The sequence below is a fragment of the Chiroxiphia lanceolata genome, chromosome 6 (assembly GCF_009829145.1).
Source record: "Chiroxiphia lanceolata isolate bChiLan1 chromosome 6, bChiLan1.pri, whole genome shotgun sequence".
NCBI lineage: Eukaryota > Metazoa > Chordata > Aves > Passeriformes > Pipridae > Chiroxiphia > Chiroxiphia lanceolata.
Window position 1 is genome coordinate 24,651,766 of NC_045642.1, and position 19,948 is coordinate 24,671,713.

General features: G+C 41.8%; 1 protein-coding gene across 50 annotated transcripts in view; it reads right to left on the bottom strand.

Annotated features, from left to right (window-relative positions):
- Window positions 1-17,331, bottom strand: part of MADD (MAP kinase activating death domain) — a 72,471-nt gene extending 55,140 nt beyond the window's left edge. For all 50 annotated transcript variants that reach the window (XM_032689875.1, XM_032689881.1, XM_032689874.1 and 47 more), the window contains exons 1-3: window positions 17,251-17,331; window positions 4,000-4,188; window positions 559-1,173 (exon numbers count right to left, since the gene is read on the bottom strand). In XM_032689875.1, the coding sequence (XP_032545766.1) occupies window positions 559-1,173; window positions 4,000-4,061 (677 nt within the window). In that variant the 5' untranslated portion in view covers window positions 4,062-4,188; window positions 17,251-17,331. The remainder of the gene's footprint in view (window positions 1-558; window positions 1,174-3,999; window positions 4,189-17,250) is intronic.
- Between the last annotated feature and the right edge of the window lie 2,617 nt (window positions 17,332-19,948).

Below are 19,948 nucleotides of genomic sequence, written 5' to 3' on the forward strand. Positions count from 1 at the left end.
CCTACACAACTCCCTTGTTTTTCTACCTCTCCTCACTCTCCCCTTCAAATATTGTACTTTGACCTATTTCAGCTGATCCTGCTTCTCTAGTTTTTTCTCTCGCACACTGAAGTTCAGATTGTTTCATAAGCTCGTTAAGCACATTTTCATCATTACCCTCTTGTCCCAAGTGGAAACTCTCTCTGTTATTTCTTGGCTGTTTCTAATTTGCCAGAAAATCGGTCTTGATGTACTCTGCCACTCTGCCACTTTGCTTAAATGCCAAAGCAACAATAACAGCACCAGTGCTCAGCTTCAGTTATCAGAAGGGTAGTGCCTCCTTAGGTGTATCAAAAATGAAAATCATATCAGTTTACAGAATCAGAGAAGTTTTAAAGACATCATTATAAAAATTTCCTTTTCCTAACAAGAACCTGGGTTAAAACAGCGAAAAAGGCCAACCATTGGTGTTTGGCTGCTTCTGCAACCATACCTGCAGCCACAATTTGCCATGCAGATAATTGCAGCCCTGGACACAAACAGTAGGCAGAAAAAGTTCTTTCTTCCTTCTCAACATACCTCTGCACTCCACGAGGAATGCCCAACTTCTTGCCCAACAGTCTCTCACTACAGCAGTCCACAAGTCTCTTGAGGGTGTAGAGACACTCACGAAATGTGGAAAAGAAGGGATAATGACTAAGGATGCACAGTGAAGTCAGGGTGCTGTTCCGAGAGTGATGACTGCCTTTGGCCAGACGCTTACTGCGCGGTGATCGATTCACATCAGGGGTAGACTCTGCACTTGGAGCCGGCAGTGAAGAACCACTCTCTGAACTCTCAGTGCCCACTTCCTCTTGGGGTGCTGATGCCTCTCCAGATTTAGGGATCTTCTGTCCCTCCCGACCTCGATGTCCCCCTGTGCCTTCTCCCTTCTCCTTGGGTACTCGCTTCTGGAAGGAGCGGTAGAAGTTGACACAGATTCCATAGCGAATTACACCTGTATCCTTGTCTGTGAGGGTGAAGACAAAGGAGGTGTCATCACGGAAGCTCATGCGTTTTTGCCGCACACTCAGACATCCTTCTGGCTGGCAGAAGAACACAACATCAGGCGGTAGAGGAAAGTCTGCATGGTCTTCTAGAGGGTAACGTCGCAGCAGTTCAGGAGTCTGAGCAACACTATCACTGCTTGGGTGCCTAGAAAAGAAGCAAACAAAAAAACCATACATAGTTGATTAATACCAATAAAAATCTTTGTGAACTTCCTACTAACATGTCAGGAGCCTGTGGGCTCAGCTTCATCTTTTGTTTCTTCTCTCCCCTACTATCCAGGGAAAGTGCAGCTTCTCAGTCACTGTCCACAATGCTCAATCAGTAGCACAAGGCAGAAAGGTCAAGTAAAGAAGTCTAAGTGTATACCATCATTATCAAGGCCCAGCAAGGAGTGTGTTGAAATTTGACTGAGAAAAGGACTTTCGGGAGTATGTTGCTCCCAGGGGAACTTTATATAGTCATGTTTCCCTGACTCTGACTTTCAAAATTAAGTCAGCTGCACAGGTAGAGACCTGTGCAACATTTTGGTAGGAAATACACTGTCCCTCTCCAAACATCCAGCAAGAGGAAAAGCCCCTGTATTTCAGCCATTTATGAACAAGATGAAAAATTAAATGAGAAAATCCAGTATCATTTCCTAACTGGGAAAATAAGAATTTACGAGGAAAGAACTCAGATGAATGGTGGAGTGATATGGACCTCATCCTAAAAAATTTTCATTAAAAAGTCCTAGCAACGATAGCTATATATATTTCTAGCTTTGATTTTCAGGTTGGATTTAAAGTGTAAGTTACTACAAAAGCTGTGTGGTAACATGTGGACCTATTAACACTGTGGTTCACTAATCTTTGTACCACTGTGTACCAATGGAACACAAAGACAGAAAGGCAGTACTGCTGTTTCCTAATTTTCCACTGGAAGAACAGATTCTTTCAAAATATTAACAATTTTCCTACAACTACTTTTCCATGAAAGTTAATGAATAACTGTCAGAGATATAGAAGGAGATCCAAATAGTGAAGGAAGAAAAACTTGTCCCCAAAGCAACCTCTCTTTGGTTTCACCTCTTTGCTATAGTCTGATCTCTCATCATTTTCTAAAGTAATTAGCATTTAGTACCATGTTTACTAAATGGAAGGTAGGAGACCTGGCTCCACCATCACTCCCCTATGGGATATGACACTAGACATTTTCTCATTTTGATACTTTAGATTTGCCTATTTCAAAATACAAATTACACTTGTTTTTCTCATATAATAGATATGAAAAAAACCAAACAAGTAGTAATGGAATGTTCCTAATTTATAAAAGAAACTGGTGCAAATAGCTCTGCTGACTAATTCTCCCAAACTAATATTTTATTACAGAAAAAGTAAAAATGCTTTCATAATGAAGCGTAAATTCCTAACAAGATTTATACTGCCTGTATAGTTAAGTACTGAAATACTGTATGAAAAGAAAAATGAAACACTAAAAAGCTTTTATATGTTAGCAGACACAACTAATGCATCATCTGCTGAAGAACAAATATCAAATAATGCTGGTAAGGTTTAGAGAGTCTATTTCACAGTAAATGGTAAAAAAATTGACATCAATGAAGTACCAGTGAATATATCACCACTTCTTTTGCAGTAATATTAGCTACAAGGACAGAGTCTTCTCAGACATTGAGAACATTTGCATCTAATAAAAGAGAATAGTTACAAAAGGCATTGCTATTTGTGCACAGTGGATAAAAAGAGGTAACAGTAAAGGCCACATGGAGCTCCTGAGGACTTTGTAGTAGAATCTACTTCAGTCAGCTCCATCTCTTATCATAAACATTTGTTGAAGTGACTAATGAGACAACAGACCTCCGAGCAGTAGCAGTTTAGCTACCATGGGCTGACAAAAAGCAAGAAAACTGTGGGAGTCCAGAAGTGATACGAGCAAATTTCTAAGTGAGAACATCAGACACTATAAATGTCATTGGAGGAGGCAATTAACATTTCTTCCTCCTTTTTCTAGTTGGTGACACACATGTAGGAAAACTTGGTTATTTTCCTACAGACTCTAAGAAGTAATTTAACTATTATTCTGTCCATAAAATGCAATAATAAAAATAACTATTAGTTAGGATTATGCTATTTCCTCCACTTAGCCTATTTAAATACTGCATTCAAAGTATTCTGAAAAGAAAGCAAGAAGTAAAGCAACAGGCTGATGCACATAAACCACTGATATTTAGAAATGAAAGCAAAATAGACTTTGGGATACACCCACTAAAGAGACTCACAGAAAGCAGCTGCATAAACTTTGAATAAAGAAAAGTAACATTTACCGAGCAACTGTGTGTTTGACAAACAGAACACCTATCAACCCCACATTTCATACATACTTTAAGTAAATAAGCATAACATTTTATCTATTGGTAGTTAATAAAACTTTAAAAAACTGAAAGCATTCATGTCATTCCTATGAGGATTAAATAAGTATTAGAGGGAGAAAGAGCCAAGTAAGGCAAGTTCCAGATTTATTTTTTTTCAAGCTGAGTTTACAGACTACACTTCAAAAGCTAGAAAAGTGGTAGTATTTTACTACTAGTATGCTACTAGTAGTAAAATTAGTAGAAAACTAGTATTTTACTTGCATTTAGCTTTCAGTGTTTTCAATTTGTGAATCCTTCTGTCCTGATGCCAGTAAAAGCAAAGAAGTTCAGATACACTGGCTACCAGAAAGTGATATATAAATTTGCTTTTATTAGTCACCCTTTGCAGACCCTGGAAAAGAAGTCTAAGGACCACAAATTAAAAACTTTTGGCTGAACTAGTATCTTTCAAAAAGTGCCCTGGCCCAAGTAGATGCTACCCTTAGGGTAGCATTCTGCACACATTTCAAACAGCATTTCCTCAGCACCAAGCAAGGCTTCATCAATGGATGTGAGGCTATTTATTCCCAAGCCAAAGCATTGCTGAGACTCTTTTACATTACCTGGCTCCAATGATGACAAGATAGTCCAGTAAGCGGGGGCAGATTCTCTTTTTCTGCACCATTTTCGTGACACCCTTCCCTATGTCATCTCAGTGAATTTCTGTTCATCGATCCAGTGGTCAATTATCCCATCAGCTGTGATCAACCACCTTGGGGAACAGAATCTGGAAAATATGTGGGAAGTCCAAGCTACAATCAAGAAAAGCAAGAGTGTCAAAAGCACAATCAGGAATATCAAATACACATAAGTAATTTCATGGCCTTAATTACATTCCCCAGAAGCCTCAATGTTCTGTGCACACATGGCCATCCACAGATTTCTATCTTCTTGACTATAAAACCACAGCACATGCCCACAAAAACAAAGAGAGCTGAAAAACACACAAGAAAAGAACAAGAGGATCTCAAGAATTACTGGTTGGAGTCGATCATCTTAGAGGCCTTTCCCCACCTAAACAATTCTATGATTCTGCTCTAAAGGAAAACACAGACAAACAAAGCAGCATTACTTGCAAAGTGCTATTCATTAAGTGGCTTGTGTGATGTTTAGGCAAATCCATGACATCCCTACACTGCTTGGGAAAGGAGCTTCAGTTGGCAACGCTGTACAGCTAAACATGACTGAAGAAAAAGACACAATCTGAACTTCAGCTGTGTGATAAACAGAAGGGTAACATCAAGAGAAGTCCAATCTAACAAAATGCATCTCACTGTCCCAAACCTGCAAGTGGCCTACAGCAAGAATGATCTCCACAATCCCCAACAACTGTGATCTCTTAACGCTTTTGCTGTGAAGGCACAGAACTGCAGTTCTACAGAACTGCAGTTTGCAATAGCAAAAGTGCCTCTTGTAAATCATACTGTTTCTTTCACTTACTTACAACTGGTATTTTACTGCAGCATTACTACTTGTCAATAATTATGCTTAATAGATATCCAGAACTCAGCAAGCACTGTAAAATCATTCTTTCCAATCCCACAATTCATACTTCATAGAATTCATGACATAGAGAGGGGAAAAAAAAATCTTAAAAAGTAATACAGTTCCACATTACAATGTTCCCTATCTATGTTTGAAAACAATCTGAAAACAGAAATTTTCTGAAACGGAAAGTTCTCAGAAACTCTAAAAGTCAGAGATGTTCAAAGTATACTACAAGCTTACTGAGCAACTCAATGAAAGTATTAGTAGAGTTATTTTATACTCAAAAAATTTGAACTGATTGCCTTTGGGGGCATATTCAGAGTAAGGTTTCCACTTCAGTTCATGTGTCTATCCTAAGGCTGTCACAGAATTCTGAAAATTATTATTGCTGTACTAAAATATTTCAGTTCTGCAGCATAAAGTTTATATTTTATTTGCATAGAAGTAAAACAGATTTACTAACAACCTGTAAATCTCACCAAAATCAGATTATTTTCTTGATGTTTCTCTCATTAATTCACAACCAAAAGTTAGTTAAAAGCACTGTAACTGTCAGCATCTCAGAGTCACATTCGAAGTCTAGCAACATATTTTTTCCCTAGCCCTTCACATTCAAGAAACAGAGTTGGGGAATTTTATTCACTAGTTTTCCAAATACCAGTAAGAACACACACACACACAAAAAAAAAAGGATGTATGTGACTTATAAAAAAGGAAAATCATACTAGTCAGTAAGTATTAATGAAGGAATAATAAACTGAACAAAACTTTAATGCTGACACACACAAACTCTCACAAAACTTGTAAAACTTTGCTGCATAGTTTTAGTAGATCCTCAATTACAGTCACTGTAGGCTCTTAAGTGACAGCACTATGAATTATCTTCTCTGAGCAGCAATACTGTTATAAATCATCTTCTCTGAATAACAGACAAAATACAGACACAGGAAGCAAAGTTCCTGTTTCTTAATTTTAATGACATTATTGAAACATTGTAGAATTTGCCCAGGAAAAGCTTTTGATCCTTGATATTCTACAAATATCTTGGTGTAGATTAACTCAAGAAGAACAAGATGAAGTTGGGATGATCAAGCGGACCTTTTTGTCTCCAGTTTGTTTTCTTTCCAAATACCTTTACCCAGAACTCTTTAAAGAACAAAGTGATCAGATACAGATATAGGAACAGGAATAAGTTACCACAATGTAACCTAGAAGTATGACTTTGAGGAAATTTTGCTACTTGTGGTAACTAAACATATGTTCTTCCTCTGTAACAGAGACTACCCTACCCCTCAGTGAAGGTGGAGAAAGTAAAATGCATTTACAGTGGAGTAGAAACTTGTGCAGTGACTACAGAGTACTGAGAGACTACAAGACTACAACCTTAACTTACCTTTTAGTAACAGCATTAAAGAGTATTGTAGCAGTATTTGTTGGAACTCACCTTCCTAATCCTGGCTGGAATTGGACACCACAGTTGATGATCTGTATAAAGCAACACAAAAGACATCAAAGTCCTGCCTCCTGCCCCCTATCTGCCAAAAGCTTGCTTTCAGGCCAGTGTCATTCCCTTCTCTGTGCAGGTAGAAGTGCTCATGCAGCTACATGGTGACCCAGATTGTGGAACTGATATGGGCTAAAACTAAAACTTTCCCTTCTCCTCCCTTGCCATTTTTTGGTTTTACTAGGTTGGGGTTTTTTTGAGTTGGTTCACCAAGTGACCCCACAAATGCTTGTGAGGGTACAAAAAAAAAGTAGGAGCAAGCAGCTAGGGGAATCTGGAAAACCTGATTGAACATAATACGATCACAGAACAACAGACAGCATCTCTACAGGCAATACAGAGGTAAAGTAGTTTCTTTCTCAGAGATTTGCTATCATCTTCTCCCTACCTTCTGGATTTTACAGACTAAGTACATTAGGACAGAAATAGATCAAAATAGATCAAACAACCAAGAGATACTTCAATTTCTCCTCTTTCATGTTGGCACTTGGACCTGAACTGAGATATTAACTTGACTCTGAGATGGCACAAGTTTTGACATATCAATGTCAAAACCTCTTCTCTCTCTCAAACCGTTTTAAAGTTGCTTTTTCTGACAAGGTTTCTGCGGCATTTCTCTTTGCAAACATATTGGAACCAGCCCTTAGAAGGCTGGATCCTCAAGCAGCACTTGAGACTTTCTATAACTTCAGCTCAAGAAAAGAAGAAAAATAAAGAAGGGAAGGCCACCACAGAAACATACTGCACAAACAGATCACATATCAGACAACATCATAATTTAAATAAGCTCTTCTATGGATGATGAACAGGTTGGTGAAAACTAACACTACCACCTACTGCAGCAGCTGTCAGCAATACTCACGAACTAGTAAAAGTTGGCACAGTAGCCTAAACGTAAAGACAAAAGGCCAGAGCCAGCATCAACTCACAGCCTACCAGTAACTCAAGATACAAATAAGTGTTCAAAACAACAAACACATCTATTACTGGCACTACTCTGCATTTCAAAATTGCCCAAAAAAACCCACATTTTAGGTTGTAGCACAACTTCTTAGAGGACAATCTGCATGGCATTCTGCAATTTAAAGTCCTCCCAGGAATAAAATCTATATAAACACACAAAAACTCATGAAAAGCTCCATACCACAGAACAGATATGGCAGCATGAAAGAACCGCAGCAGACTTTTTATCAGTTTAGAGCCACCTGCATCAGACCAATACCCTGCATCCCAAGAGACATGAATCATGCAGCAACTCTGTTTCATCTATCCCTTAGAGTCTTCAGCCTTTTTAAGTGTCTTTTCATGTAGACACAAAGCTAGAGGAATAAAGTAATTTAGTCAAAGAATAACGAATACAACAAACTGTTAACGCAACCTGGCTCACTGCATTGCTCTGGCTGAGATGGAGTTCATTTTCCCCAGAGCAGCTCTCTCAGTGCTGTGCTGTGTGTTGGTAGCTGGAAAGGTGTTGACACACCACCAGAGTCTCGGCTATCGCTGAGCAGTGCTCTCACAGCATCAAGACTGTCTCTCCAACATTCCCCCCTCACCAGTAGGCTGGGGAGGTGACACAGCCAGGACAGCTAACCCAAACCTAAGGGATATTCCATACCATATGACATCTGCTCAGCAACAAAACCTAAGAGAAAGGAGGAGAATCCATTATTTACAACATTTGTCTTCGCCTGCTGAAGCTCTGCTTCCCAGGAAGTAGTCAGACATCACTTGCTTATGGGAAGTAGAGAACAAAAGTTTTTGGGTTTTGTTGTTTCCGTGAACGTAACCTTTGCTTTATTAAACCGCCTTTATCTTGACTCACAAGGGTTTTTTCCATCTTATTTTCTCACCTCTGTCCTGCTGAGGAGGGCAGTGACAGAGTAGCTCAGTGGACAACTGGCATCCAGTCAGGGTCAACCCATCACACTCACAGTTGTTTTCATCACACAGAAGCTTCCAGCTCTGACAGGCCTTACACTCAACAGTTAGCAGGCATTTAGATCACTGCCTGCAAAAATGATATAAAGACAACAGATTCATTTCCAACAGGCAGATGTTAAGTCCTGCTTTCCTTGCATCTCTTCCATACTTCAGGATGGTACCAGAAAGGCTTCTCCTTCCACTATCTCCTGCTTTTATTTGGTACAAGGATCATACTGCACTGTTCACCAGTGCGTGGATACCTTTAGAATATAAATCAGCATTTTACAATTCCATTTGCACACTGACTGAGTAAAGAACATACAGTGGACGTTATTTGTAAGAGGAAAAAAAGAGGAAATCAATAAGGAGACAGAACAAATTACAGGACAGAAGCACGTGAATTATGGCTCACTTTCACCTGGTGAAATACCAGATTTCCAGCCACACCCAAAAGGAACAAAATTTTTACTTCTAAATGTCCTTGGAACACCTTGAATTTCTGTTTACCTCTCAGCTAAACAGTTTGTACTTAGTTCAGATCTATAGCCACTATGCCTGACCTTAGTGCATTGTTTACTGTGAACTCAAGATCCATACCAATCGGACTACACTGAAAACTGAAACAAACACAAATAGGGCCAGAAGTTTCAATGCCTGCTTTTGGGTTGATTTACGTTTCCTTTTCTCACATCACACACCTTTACCTATCTGCTAAGCTATGAGAAATAATGTGCAAATCCCTCAAGACACCAGCCAACCTGCCAACAGGACTCTTCTCAACTCACCATAGAAACTTGAATCAACATGGTCTGAAGCACAATAGGAACTGTTCATGGTAGCTTTGACCTGTCTTTAGAGATTTTAATAAACTTTATGGAGTCCTTACCACTGAAATTTTGGTTATTTCTTCTTCCAAGTCTGTTTCAAATGATCTCATCCAATCTCTCTGGTAAAGCACATGCTATTTTTGCTTGTACTAAGGTTTTAAAGAAGCAGACAAGCAGGTCTCTTTTCACATGATCCATTTTCCATTTTCTCTGCTTAAAATCTATATGAACACTAAACCTGCTAATAGTTTTATACTTAAAAATATGCAACATTCTAGGAAGCTCATTATCACTATTATCCAGATAATACAGTGCTGCTACTAACACAAGAAACACAGATGACAGCACAGACGCTTCTCCAGAGCTTGACAGAACATGGAACAATTTCTAAAATCAGACCTGGATGGACTTGCTATACTGGTGCAGCTGCTTTATGTGTGTTACCATCCACCTTGGCAAGGCAGCAGTGCATGCCAACCCTGTGACTCCTAAAAAGATACTAGCACTTTGGAAGAAAAAAAAAAAGGCATTTTCAAAGCATTGCAAGCATGTCTAAAACAGACAATGGCATAATTATCTAGTATGGTTAGTCTGTAATACAGGTGTGGTTCTGTAAAATGCCTAGGGATAGTTCCAAGCATAAGAAATCACCCAGTAGAGAACAAGACTGCAGGCAGATTCTAAAAGCATCCTCCTTGGAGCACATGCATATCTTCAATCAGTAAGAGTTCCTTGTGGATAAAATAGCAGATGCATCCCAACTGTTTTCATTTTCCATCTATCCATAAAGCTTGAGGAAAAGGACAGAATTAATCAGATTAAAGAAAATTAAAGAATTGTGAAAACAGTTTTTGGTAATACAAGAAGACTTTCTTTGAAGACCTTCTGAATAATTATAATAAAGATTTCTTCCTACTACATAATATTATCTCTTTGCCTTCTGAAAACAGTACTGACACAGCCAAGCATCTTTAGCCTCCACATCAGTTTTCCAGAGCAAAATGGAGGTAGCGTGGACAGGGATGCCGACAAATAGACTGAACATGACCAGAATGAGTTCACAAACAGAAGTATCATGCCATACAGAGAGGAACGTTTTTGCAGCATCACAGAGTGAAGCTGGACTGATTCAGGTTCTCGGTTGCTATAGTGACAGATTTCCCTGTCCCTGCCATATGCTGGCCCTTCAGCGTTGCTTCCTCTCGCCTCCCTGCTTCAGCCAAATGCTTGGTCAAAGCAGCCTGCTGTACATGCGAGATCACGCAGTCACCACACATGCACATGGTGTGAAAGCAGACCCACAGGTAATCTGATTCAGATCAATCACCATAGCAACCCAATCTTTTAGTCTCTAGATTTTAGCCTGTCGGGTATATTTATAGAGCAGCTGCAGTGCTCCACCCCCTCTGCTCCACCACCAAAGCTCCCAGCACTGCCCACGCTACAAACAAGCTTCACCCTGGCACATGGACTGCCTGGAGTGAACACTGAAACACACCCATCCTGGCACCTGCAGGCCCTCAAGTTAGATGACAGCATAGTATTTGCAACATGCTAAATAAACGCCTCCCAGTCAGTGAGGTTTCCCATATCCACAAATACTAAAAATATCAGAAGTCATTATTACCCATGGAAAGCTGAGTATCAACCACAGCTGACAGGATCCACTTATCCAGGTACTCACAAGATGCTTCCACAGACATGCATTGCAGCTGCTCCTTTAGTATTACAGAAAAAGGATGTGTAAAGTGTGCTAACACACAATCCTAACAGGAACTTGCAGACAGCAGCAAACACAAAGGAGTGGTTCCAGCAGCCCCTGCTCTACAGAGGCAAGGCTGTACCTACCAGCAGGTTTTTGAAAACCACGCAGAAAAATCAAGACCAAGGCCTTGAATGAGCAACAAGAGATAAGCATGTGAGAAAGAACAGTATGCAAATACTGTTATTCATTTTATTCTATTACACTCTTGGGAAAAAACATCAACAATTAACTAATGTAGGAAAAGCATACACTTTTACAGTACTCCATTTCCTAATAGGAAGGAGATGACAGCTTTTAGCCTCAGCCCCAGGTCATTTCACACACTTCATTTTACGTTAAAGCCCTTATCCTCCTCCCTTTCTTCACTGCCTGGAACATCCCTTTAGTTATCCTCCCTGTGCAGGATCACTGTACAGGACACACAGAGTATCACTCACTATAGAATTATAGAACAAATTCTGGCATAAAAACCCTCTGCCAATCTGGTTGGTTTTCCTGCTCTACACTGTTTGAATTTAAACTCATCTTTTATTTAAAATTAATCTCCAGAGATTTGCACAAGAGAACAGTAACACAGGAGCTTTGGCTCCCTGTCCTTCACTCTTTTCAAGTCTGTCCTTTTTTGCCCCTCCTTATGAAATGTCACCATCACAAAATACGAGAGCTTTCTCGTCTATTTCTATCTCATCAGTTTTCATTTATTCTCAAATCTGAAGTAGCAACCACTCATACACTTTCCAAGGCATGGGGGGGGGAAGGAAGGGCAAACCAAAACCTACACAACGCCCCCAAACTAGCATCACACCCTCTGCAACCACTATAGCATTACCTTCTTTTCCAAACCAGAACCGTTTTTGGCTTGACCTTTGAGTTAAGAAACTTTGTTGCTGCTTCTGACTGCAGCCTAGACCCCAGCATCCACAAGATCCATTCCCAGCCCTCTGCCCCATTTGAGAAGTAGGCCACAGTTCCCATAATCCGGGCACCAGAAGGTTTTTTCCAAAAGCCAAACAGTGCAAATGTACAGCCATAAAAAATTAACAGGAAAACAACAAACCGTGACATTTGAGAGAACTGCTGGATGGAGCTGCAACTGCTAAATTATTCAGTGCTCTCCCTTGCTACGGCGCTTCCCCAAGCCATGGCAAGCAACTCTAGGCCAGGAGACATTACTCATGGCACCATCACCACCAAACACAGGCAGATACAACTCTCTTTCCTGGAGATGGGTCACACAGGAACAAATGACAGGCTCACTGGGATCCCAACAATGAATTCCAGCCATTTGTAAGAAAGAAAAAGGGGACACTCACAAACAGCGTGGAAACACTGAAACATTGCTCAGGACAATGAGAACCAGAAAATAAAGTACTTGAAATAATCCAGCCATTTGGCTGTTGTTAGCACCATGGAACTCGGAGCCTCAAATCTGTTTTGCCATGTATTAGAAACACTCCACCTGTCTCCCCACGCGTACCACGTGCCTTCTTATTCCTTCCATCTACATGTCTTCTCTTCATCAACACTGTGGAAGATCAGAAATTCCTACTCTCAAACCAATTCTACTATTCATTTTGGTGATAAATCACAGTACCAGATAGTCAAAACTGAAAGGAAATAAAGCCCATTTTTTAGTCTGCAAGAGCACTGGGATGTGAGAAGCTCATGTTTGGCAGACTCATCCACATGTAAACATTGGGGGAAACAAGCTCAGAAGGAAGATGGGACAGGAACTGCCTCAAGCAACAGTTCAAGCCAACAAATGACAGAACAAGGGATCCCAAGATGACCTTCTAGACATCGGCAGTCACCACGGCAAAGGAAGGAGGGGACACACGACGCCTGCTGGATATGGCTGAAGACTAACGAGAGAAAGAAGGTAGAAACCAGGTGTCCTGGAGGACAGAAGAAGCATACCCAGCTCATGGCTCCAGCAGAGTGCAGTTCAACTGCCATCAGGTGGAAACAGATGTGGCAGCAGAGCGGCTCAGTGTTTGTGGGTAAAGCAATTCTGGCAGAAACTGGTTTTGATTCTTAATCATTTTTATCACAAAAAGCACTCCTCTGCTCCTGATGAGGTTTAAACAAGGAGAGGCACAACTCCCCATCTCCTCCTACAAGTTTCTCCAGAGCAAGTACAATATACCCAGGCGAGCACAGATCCAGGGAAGCTGGTGTCAAAGCTACAGGCAAGAAGAGCATCAAACATTTTATATTGACAGTGGGAAATTCAGTTAGAATATAATGGGAAGCAGGACACAATCACAGTGCTGAACTGGCAGATGAGACAGAGAAACACAACAGATTAAGAAAAAAAAAAGCTGCTCTGCTCAAAAGATAACACACAGTTCCTGGAGGTCATCAGATACCAAATTTGACAGTAGTGTATCTTTGCCTCCTATGTAAAAAAACAAGTGTTGATTCCCTGATTCTCAGAAGTATAACTGTTTAGAAATTAGTTACGAACAAAACAAAAAGCAAAGATCTGACAAACATTACTGGATAAGTCAAAGGCAATATGATGACCAGCCCTTTATTCAGAGACACTGCTGCTTTGAAATATTGAAGACTGTGGAAGAAACAGAAAATCATGAAACTTCATTCCTTGCTGCTATGCCAATGCATTACTTGTCACAGGGACCCAGAAACATAACAGTCTCTCATTTAACTGCAATGTCTAGGAACACAGTATAAGAACTGCCTCAGCTTGGGTTATTCAGGCATATGAAAGTAGCAGTTTTAACTTTCAAATTACTGTAAGGGTCTTGCTAGTTGCAGGTATCTAAAGTAAACACAACCTCTCACAATTTAGTGGTTTCGAGGCACCAATAGGCATGGCCTCCCCATTTGGGAGTTCTCCAGTATAAACAGATTTCAGAGCTCCTGGCAGTACATGGGTAAGTTCTTCAGAGTTTTGCTGAGTTTTGCGTTTCAGTTGGTTATTCTAGTTCTAAGAGACAAATCAGGAGCATGTTTGTCAATCATTAACAGTCATTTTCATATGGTTGTGACAGGTTTAAAGACCTCCAGTGACAGAGAATCTAATTGCGCTAAAATTCTTTTCTAGCTCAGACAACAGAGCAAAGACCAGCAGAATTATACAGGTTCAGTTACAGAGAATGAACAATAGGTCAACATTGGTTTTTCATAGATCTCAAGGTGGAGAAAGAAAAGCAGTAAAGCATTCTGTCTTCAAAAGAAATATCACAATTATTCTACAGATTAACAGACTATCCCACTAAAAACCACTCCTTTCTAATTGATGCTTCATGCTGCTCATTTTTATTTCACTTTGTGTCTTAGGTTGTCACTTAGGTCACTGACAACGCTTTTACTTCACAAAAATTTATACCTTGAGATAGATGGAGGCCATTTAAACTGGGGATGTGGTATTAATCTTACATCTCAAGCTCTTTCATTCTTTTTTCTAAATCCTTTCCTCATTGCTGCAAATCCCTAATCAGAAGCTGTATTCTGTATTTTCTAGTATTGCATTGAATAACTACGTTTGCTGAGGGACTGCACGGAAATTTAATGGAATATATCTGAAACGCAGACCCCATAGGGCCAAAGGACATTCACAGGAATTAATCTGGGTTATAACATATGCATTTTCTGTCTCCAATTCCTTCCTAATGGAAAGTAAGTGAAACATTCAACTGTACTAAGGTTTAACAAAAAAGTGTCAATTACCATCTTGTGAGCATGATGGCACTTCCCACCTAGTTAAAAAACTACATGTGAAATGACAGGCAAGACACTATATTTTACACCATTTCTTATCCAATCACACACTAAATCTCTACCAGTATGTTTTCCAAAAAAAAAAAACTTATCTGGAATGGAGTATCAGAGAAAATCTCTTAGCTTGACTGCTGTAAACTAAAAACTGTGAAGAGATTTATTCTCTTAGAATTTAGCAGTACTTGTGACTTGCTAATTTAATACCAGAAATTCTCATAAATGTTTGGTTTTTCAACTGGCTCATCACAGAAGATCTAAAACAGACCAGACTGAATATCTTGACAGAGGTATGCCTAGTATATTCTGTCTATACAGAACCTGAATATTCAATATGGCTTGAGGTGAGAGAGAAAAATTATGAGCCTCTGTACCCCTCACCCCAAGGCAGATAAAATCAAAGCCAACACTAATTTAGGAAGATGATATGAATAAGTGTTTTAGTAAGAGCTGAGATTTTACCTCTCCAACTCCAAAATCCTTCTGAAACAGACTGAAGTTGGACTTCATTACATACATACCCTGTCTGTTTTCAAAAGAGTTACAGAATGGTATTGAGGCTGAAGAAGAGGTTTGCCCTCTAGTACATTTACTTTATGTTTTTCCATGAAAAGTAGAAGACTTTTTTTTTTCCAGTTGCTACACAGCCTTTGGTTCACCACCATTCATGGCTTTGGTACATAACACGTACATCATGAAACTGTGTCTCAGCCATGCTACACGCTTTGTATGGACAGCATTCTTTCAGTGAGGATATTATTTTTCTTTTTGCCTATCCATGAAATTACAATTTTTTTTAAAGTAATAACAGTGTGGAAACTAATGCAGTAGGATTCTGAAGCTTACACCTGGAAACCTGTTAATTTGATAAGAACACAAAAGTCTAGACTCATGATAAAACTGCAGCACCATTGGACAGGCATGTACAAGATTTTTTAGCGAGGACAAAGCTGTATTATTTTCCAAATGAAGCATTCTAGAGACTTGCTCATGATTTTGCATTTTATTACACAGTAAAATATTTAATGAGTGTATATTTAATTCCAGTGTCTATTAAATCCTGTCCAAGAACTGTGCATTTTCTAACAATACAACAGTGAAGCAAAAGTAGTATTTTATAGCTAGAATGATCTATCAGTTCAGTGTTACATAACATGTTATGATGGGATGGCCAGATGAAATCCTGAAAAAACTGCATTTTGACTATGTTGGATGTGAAGTGCTCTCTCTCTGATGTGTCAGTATTGCAGATTTTCATTAGTGCTGAAAACAGCAAGTACTTCTTGTGCTCATCCAAAACAGTTCCCTAGGTTCAAGCAGCATAAAGTCCAAAAATAGAGATGCTTCCTAAATAACCTATATTTGGATGACTTTGGTTTGATTATGTGACCCTGAGGACACCACAATACATCTTCCCTCCCCCTGCTTCTGCCTACAAGTAGCATCCTTTTTACAGATAAGGAGCAAAGGATTCTTTTTTGCTGCAAGGAGCACAGCAAGGACACTTGTGAGCACACCAACAGAAATGCTGACCCAGAGTTGCACTGGATGTAGAGAAAATGGCTGGCTCGTCTTGGGAGATCACAAAATATTGCCAGATTACAGTTCTAACCCATCTTCATGGGGCTACAAATTTATATTGTCTGTTATTTTGGGTATGTCTGAAAACACTGTGTTGTATGGGTGAGTTCAGGGGGAAAAGGGAGAGGAGAAAGACAGGCAACAAATCAGTTTCCTCCAAGGCTTATCATTTCTCTAAGCCTTTCTTTACCGTGACTCCACACAAACAGTGACAAAGACCAAGCTCGCTTCCCCTCCTTCGCCTGACAATAAAAGCGAGCAACACAGCAAGGTGGTGACACCCATTTCTAAAGAGAAAGTGCTCTTGATTTATAGGTGACTTAATAAGAAATTGCCTAGCATAAAGTGGATTTCCTATTCTATTGTCTTAGGGAGTAATTGGATCTGCTGTTTACAAACCAAGGAGTAAAAGCACCTTTCCAGTCACATTACCGCAGCAACCCCTTCACAAGTCTCCCTCGCGGCAGGGAGCAAGGAAAAGCCGCCGGGAGGTCCGGGCCCGGAGGCGGTGGGGTCCGCGCCCGCACCCCCGCCGCACCCCCGGACCCGCCCGCGACCTCTCAGGGGCTGCCGCGGCCAGCTGAGCCCCGCGGCCACAGCGGGACATCGCAGCCCCGCCCGCCATCGGCAGCCGGCAGGATGGAGCAGAGCCCGGCCGGCCCCGCTCCCCGCAGCGGCGGGCCCCGATCTCTGCCCGCCGCCGCCCGTGACCTTGCGGAAGGAAGGGCCCGCCGCTCCCGAGCATCCCCGCCGCGCGCGGCCGGACGGTTGCGGCGGAGCCCGGGGCGGGCGGGGATGCCCCGCCGGCAGCTGTCCGGGTGCGGGTCACTGCAGGTAGAGCCGCCGGCTGCGCTCCCAGCCCGACCCACGCATAGCGGCGGTGGGGTAGGCTCCGCTTCTGACATATGCACGCACCCCGCCGCCTGCGGCACCGGCACCGGCACCGGCACCGCCCGGCCCGGCCCGGCCCGGCCGCCCCGCTCACCTGCGCCGCCGCCGCCGCCGCCGCTCTGCCCGCCCGGCCAGTTCCGCATCGAGCGCCAGGAGCGGGACGCGCCACCGCGGCCCGCGGGGGGCAGAGAGGGCGGGGCGGAGCGAACCACTCGTCCTCATGGCGGGGGGAGCCGCCTCGCCAGCCTCCCGCAGGGGGCGCTGCGGCCTCCGAGCGGCAGCCGGGGGGAGGGAGGCGGGATGTGAGGGTGGGAAACAGCTCTCCAGAGCAGGCTGCCCGGGGAGAATGGGGAACGCTTCAGCTTGTACTTTCACCCTCTGTATTGAGCTACTTACCCGCTGATTTGCTACAGGCTTCATGAGATTACAAGAGAATTTGGTTATTAAAAGCTTGAGATACAGCTTTTTTAATTCCTTCCAAGTTCCCATAAACCACTGCGCAACCAAATCTGTTTATTAACAAAACAAAAATTACCAAAATAAACTCAAAATGCAACCACGAGCACCGCAAGTAACCCAAGAGTTTAAAATATTTTTATATATGAGGTGTAAAATGGTGAAATAGTTGATTTGATATTCACAGAATCACCGAATATGCTGAGTTGGAAAGGATCCACAAGGATCATTGAGTCCCCGCACAGGGCATGCCCAAGAATCATACCATGCACCCAAGAGTATTGTCCAAATGTTTCTTGAACTGTCAGGCTTGGTGCTGTGACCACTTCCCTGGGGAGCCTGTTGCAGCACCCAACCACTCTTTGGGTGAAGAACCTCTTCCTAATATCTAACTTAAACCTCCCCTGACACAACTTCAGGCCATTCTCTTGCATCCTGTCACTGGTCACCCCAGAGAACTGTCTGACCCTCTACTTCCCCTCACAAGAAAGTTGTAGACTGCAATGAGGTCTCCCATGTTTCCTCTTCTCCAGGCTGAACAGACCAAGTGACCACAGCTGCTCCTCATACAACTTGCCCTCAAGGCCCATCATCATCTTTGTTGCCCTCCTTTGAACGCTCTCTAATAGTTTAATGTCTTTCTTATACTGCGGTGACCAAAACTGCACACAGCATTCAAGGTGAGGCCACACCAGTAAAGTAGGACAATCACCTCCCTTGCCCACCTGGCAATGCTTTGTCTGATGCACCCCTGGACTTTTCAAACTGCAGAGGAATTGGGTTTTCAGAAATACACCCATTTTTTCTCCCTCCGCATTGATCTGAACCAATCATGACCAAACACAGCCAACAGAGAACACTTCCTGAGATTGTAATTCAAGCACCTCATGATTTCTACAGTGGCCAAATCAGCAAAATTAATTTGAAACAAATTGGGTATAGAGACTTAGAGCAGCAGGACTCACTCTCAAACCTAGATAGCATTTTGCAAATATTAAAGTACAAAGGGTCACTGATCTCAAGGAAGGTTTCTTCCACCACACCTTACCTGAGCTTACTTGAGTTCCATGGGCTAACCAGGCAAGCTTCTATAAAACAAAAATTCTGTACTAATTTACACTTTCAAAAAAATGGGAATGTGAAGATGTAAATGAGGAGCTTATATTTGACTACATGATAATGAAAAGGGATGCACAAGGTGGAGTGCGCTGGTTTTGGCTGGGGTAGAGTTAATTTTCTTCACAGTGGCTACTATGGGGCTGTGTTTTGGATTTGTACTGAACATACTGATGATAATATAATGTTTTTGTTATTGCTGAGCAGCGCTCACACAGATCCAAGGCCTTTTCTGCTTCTCATACTGCTACGCTGGCAAGGAATTTAAGGGTGCATGAGAGGCTGGGAGGAGATACAGCAGGGACAGCTGACCCCAACCAACCAGAGAGATATTCCATACCATATAACATTATGCTCAGCCTATAAAGCAGGGGAGAAGAAGGAGGAAGATTGGAGTGATGGCATTTGTCTTCCCAAGTAACTGTTGTTCATGATGGAGCTCCGCTTTCCTGGAGATGGCTGAACACCTGCCTGCCCAAAAGCAGTGAATGAATTCCTTATTTTGCTTTGCTTGTGTGTGCAGCTTTTGCTTTCCCTATTAAACTCCCTATATGTCAACTCATGAATTTTCTAGTTTTTACCCTTTCATTCTCTCCCTGATCCCACTGGTGGGGGAGTAAGCAAGTGGCTGTGTGGGGCCTGGTGGCTGGCTGGGGTTAAATTGTAACACAGAGCCAAGGAAAATCACTGTTTTCACCAATGCCACACACAGCAACGTTATAGATTGTACCTTGAAAATCCCTCAAATTTATATGCAGGTTTTCTCTTCAAATTAAGGAGATGCAGCTCAAAATAAAGAAACTGAAGCTAGAAATGAAGCTGCAGCTTCATTGCCATTGCCTCTTCTGACTGTTGACAGTCTCATTGTTTAGCAATCCCTTAAGCAGGGCCCAGCCACCCTCTAGTCCACCCAGGGCTGACTTGAGCGCTCGAGCTGTGCTCATTACTCCCCATCTCATACCTCAATGCAGTTTCCTATAACCCTACTCCTTCTGCCTCTGGTTTAGTAGATTTCAACTTAAATTTTAGAGTAACTCAGGGGCTTCAGCAGAATAGCCTGTGGTGTGGGGAGTTGCTGAGTTGACAGTCGCTTTCCCATTGTGGCAGAGGATCAAGCACTGAGGAAACAGCTAATGCTGGACAGCTCTCTGCTTTCCCATCCTACCACTCCCTTCGAGGTAATGCATACAGACAAGTATTCTGGTTGATTCTCCTCCGAG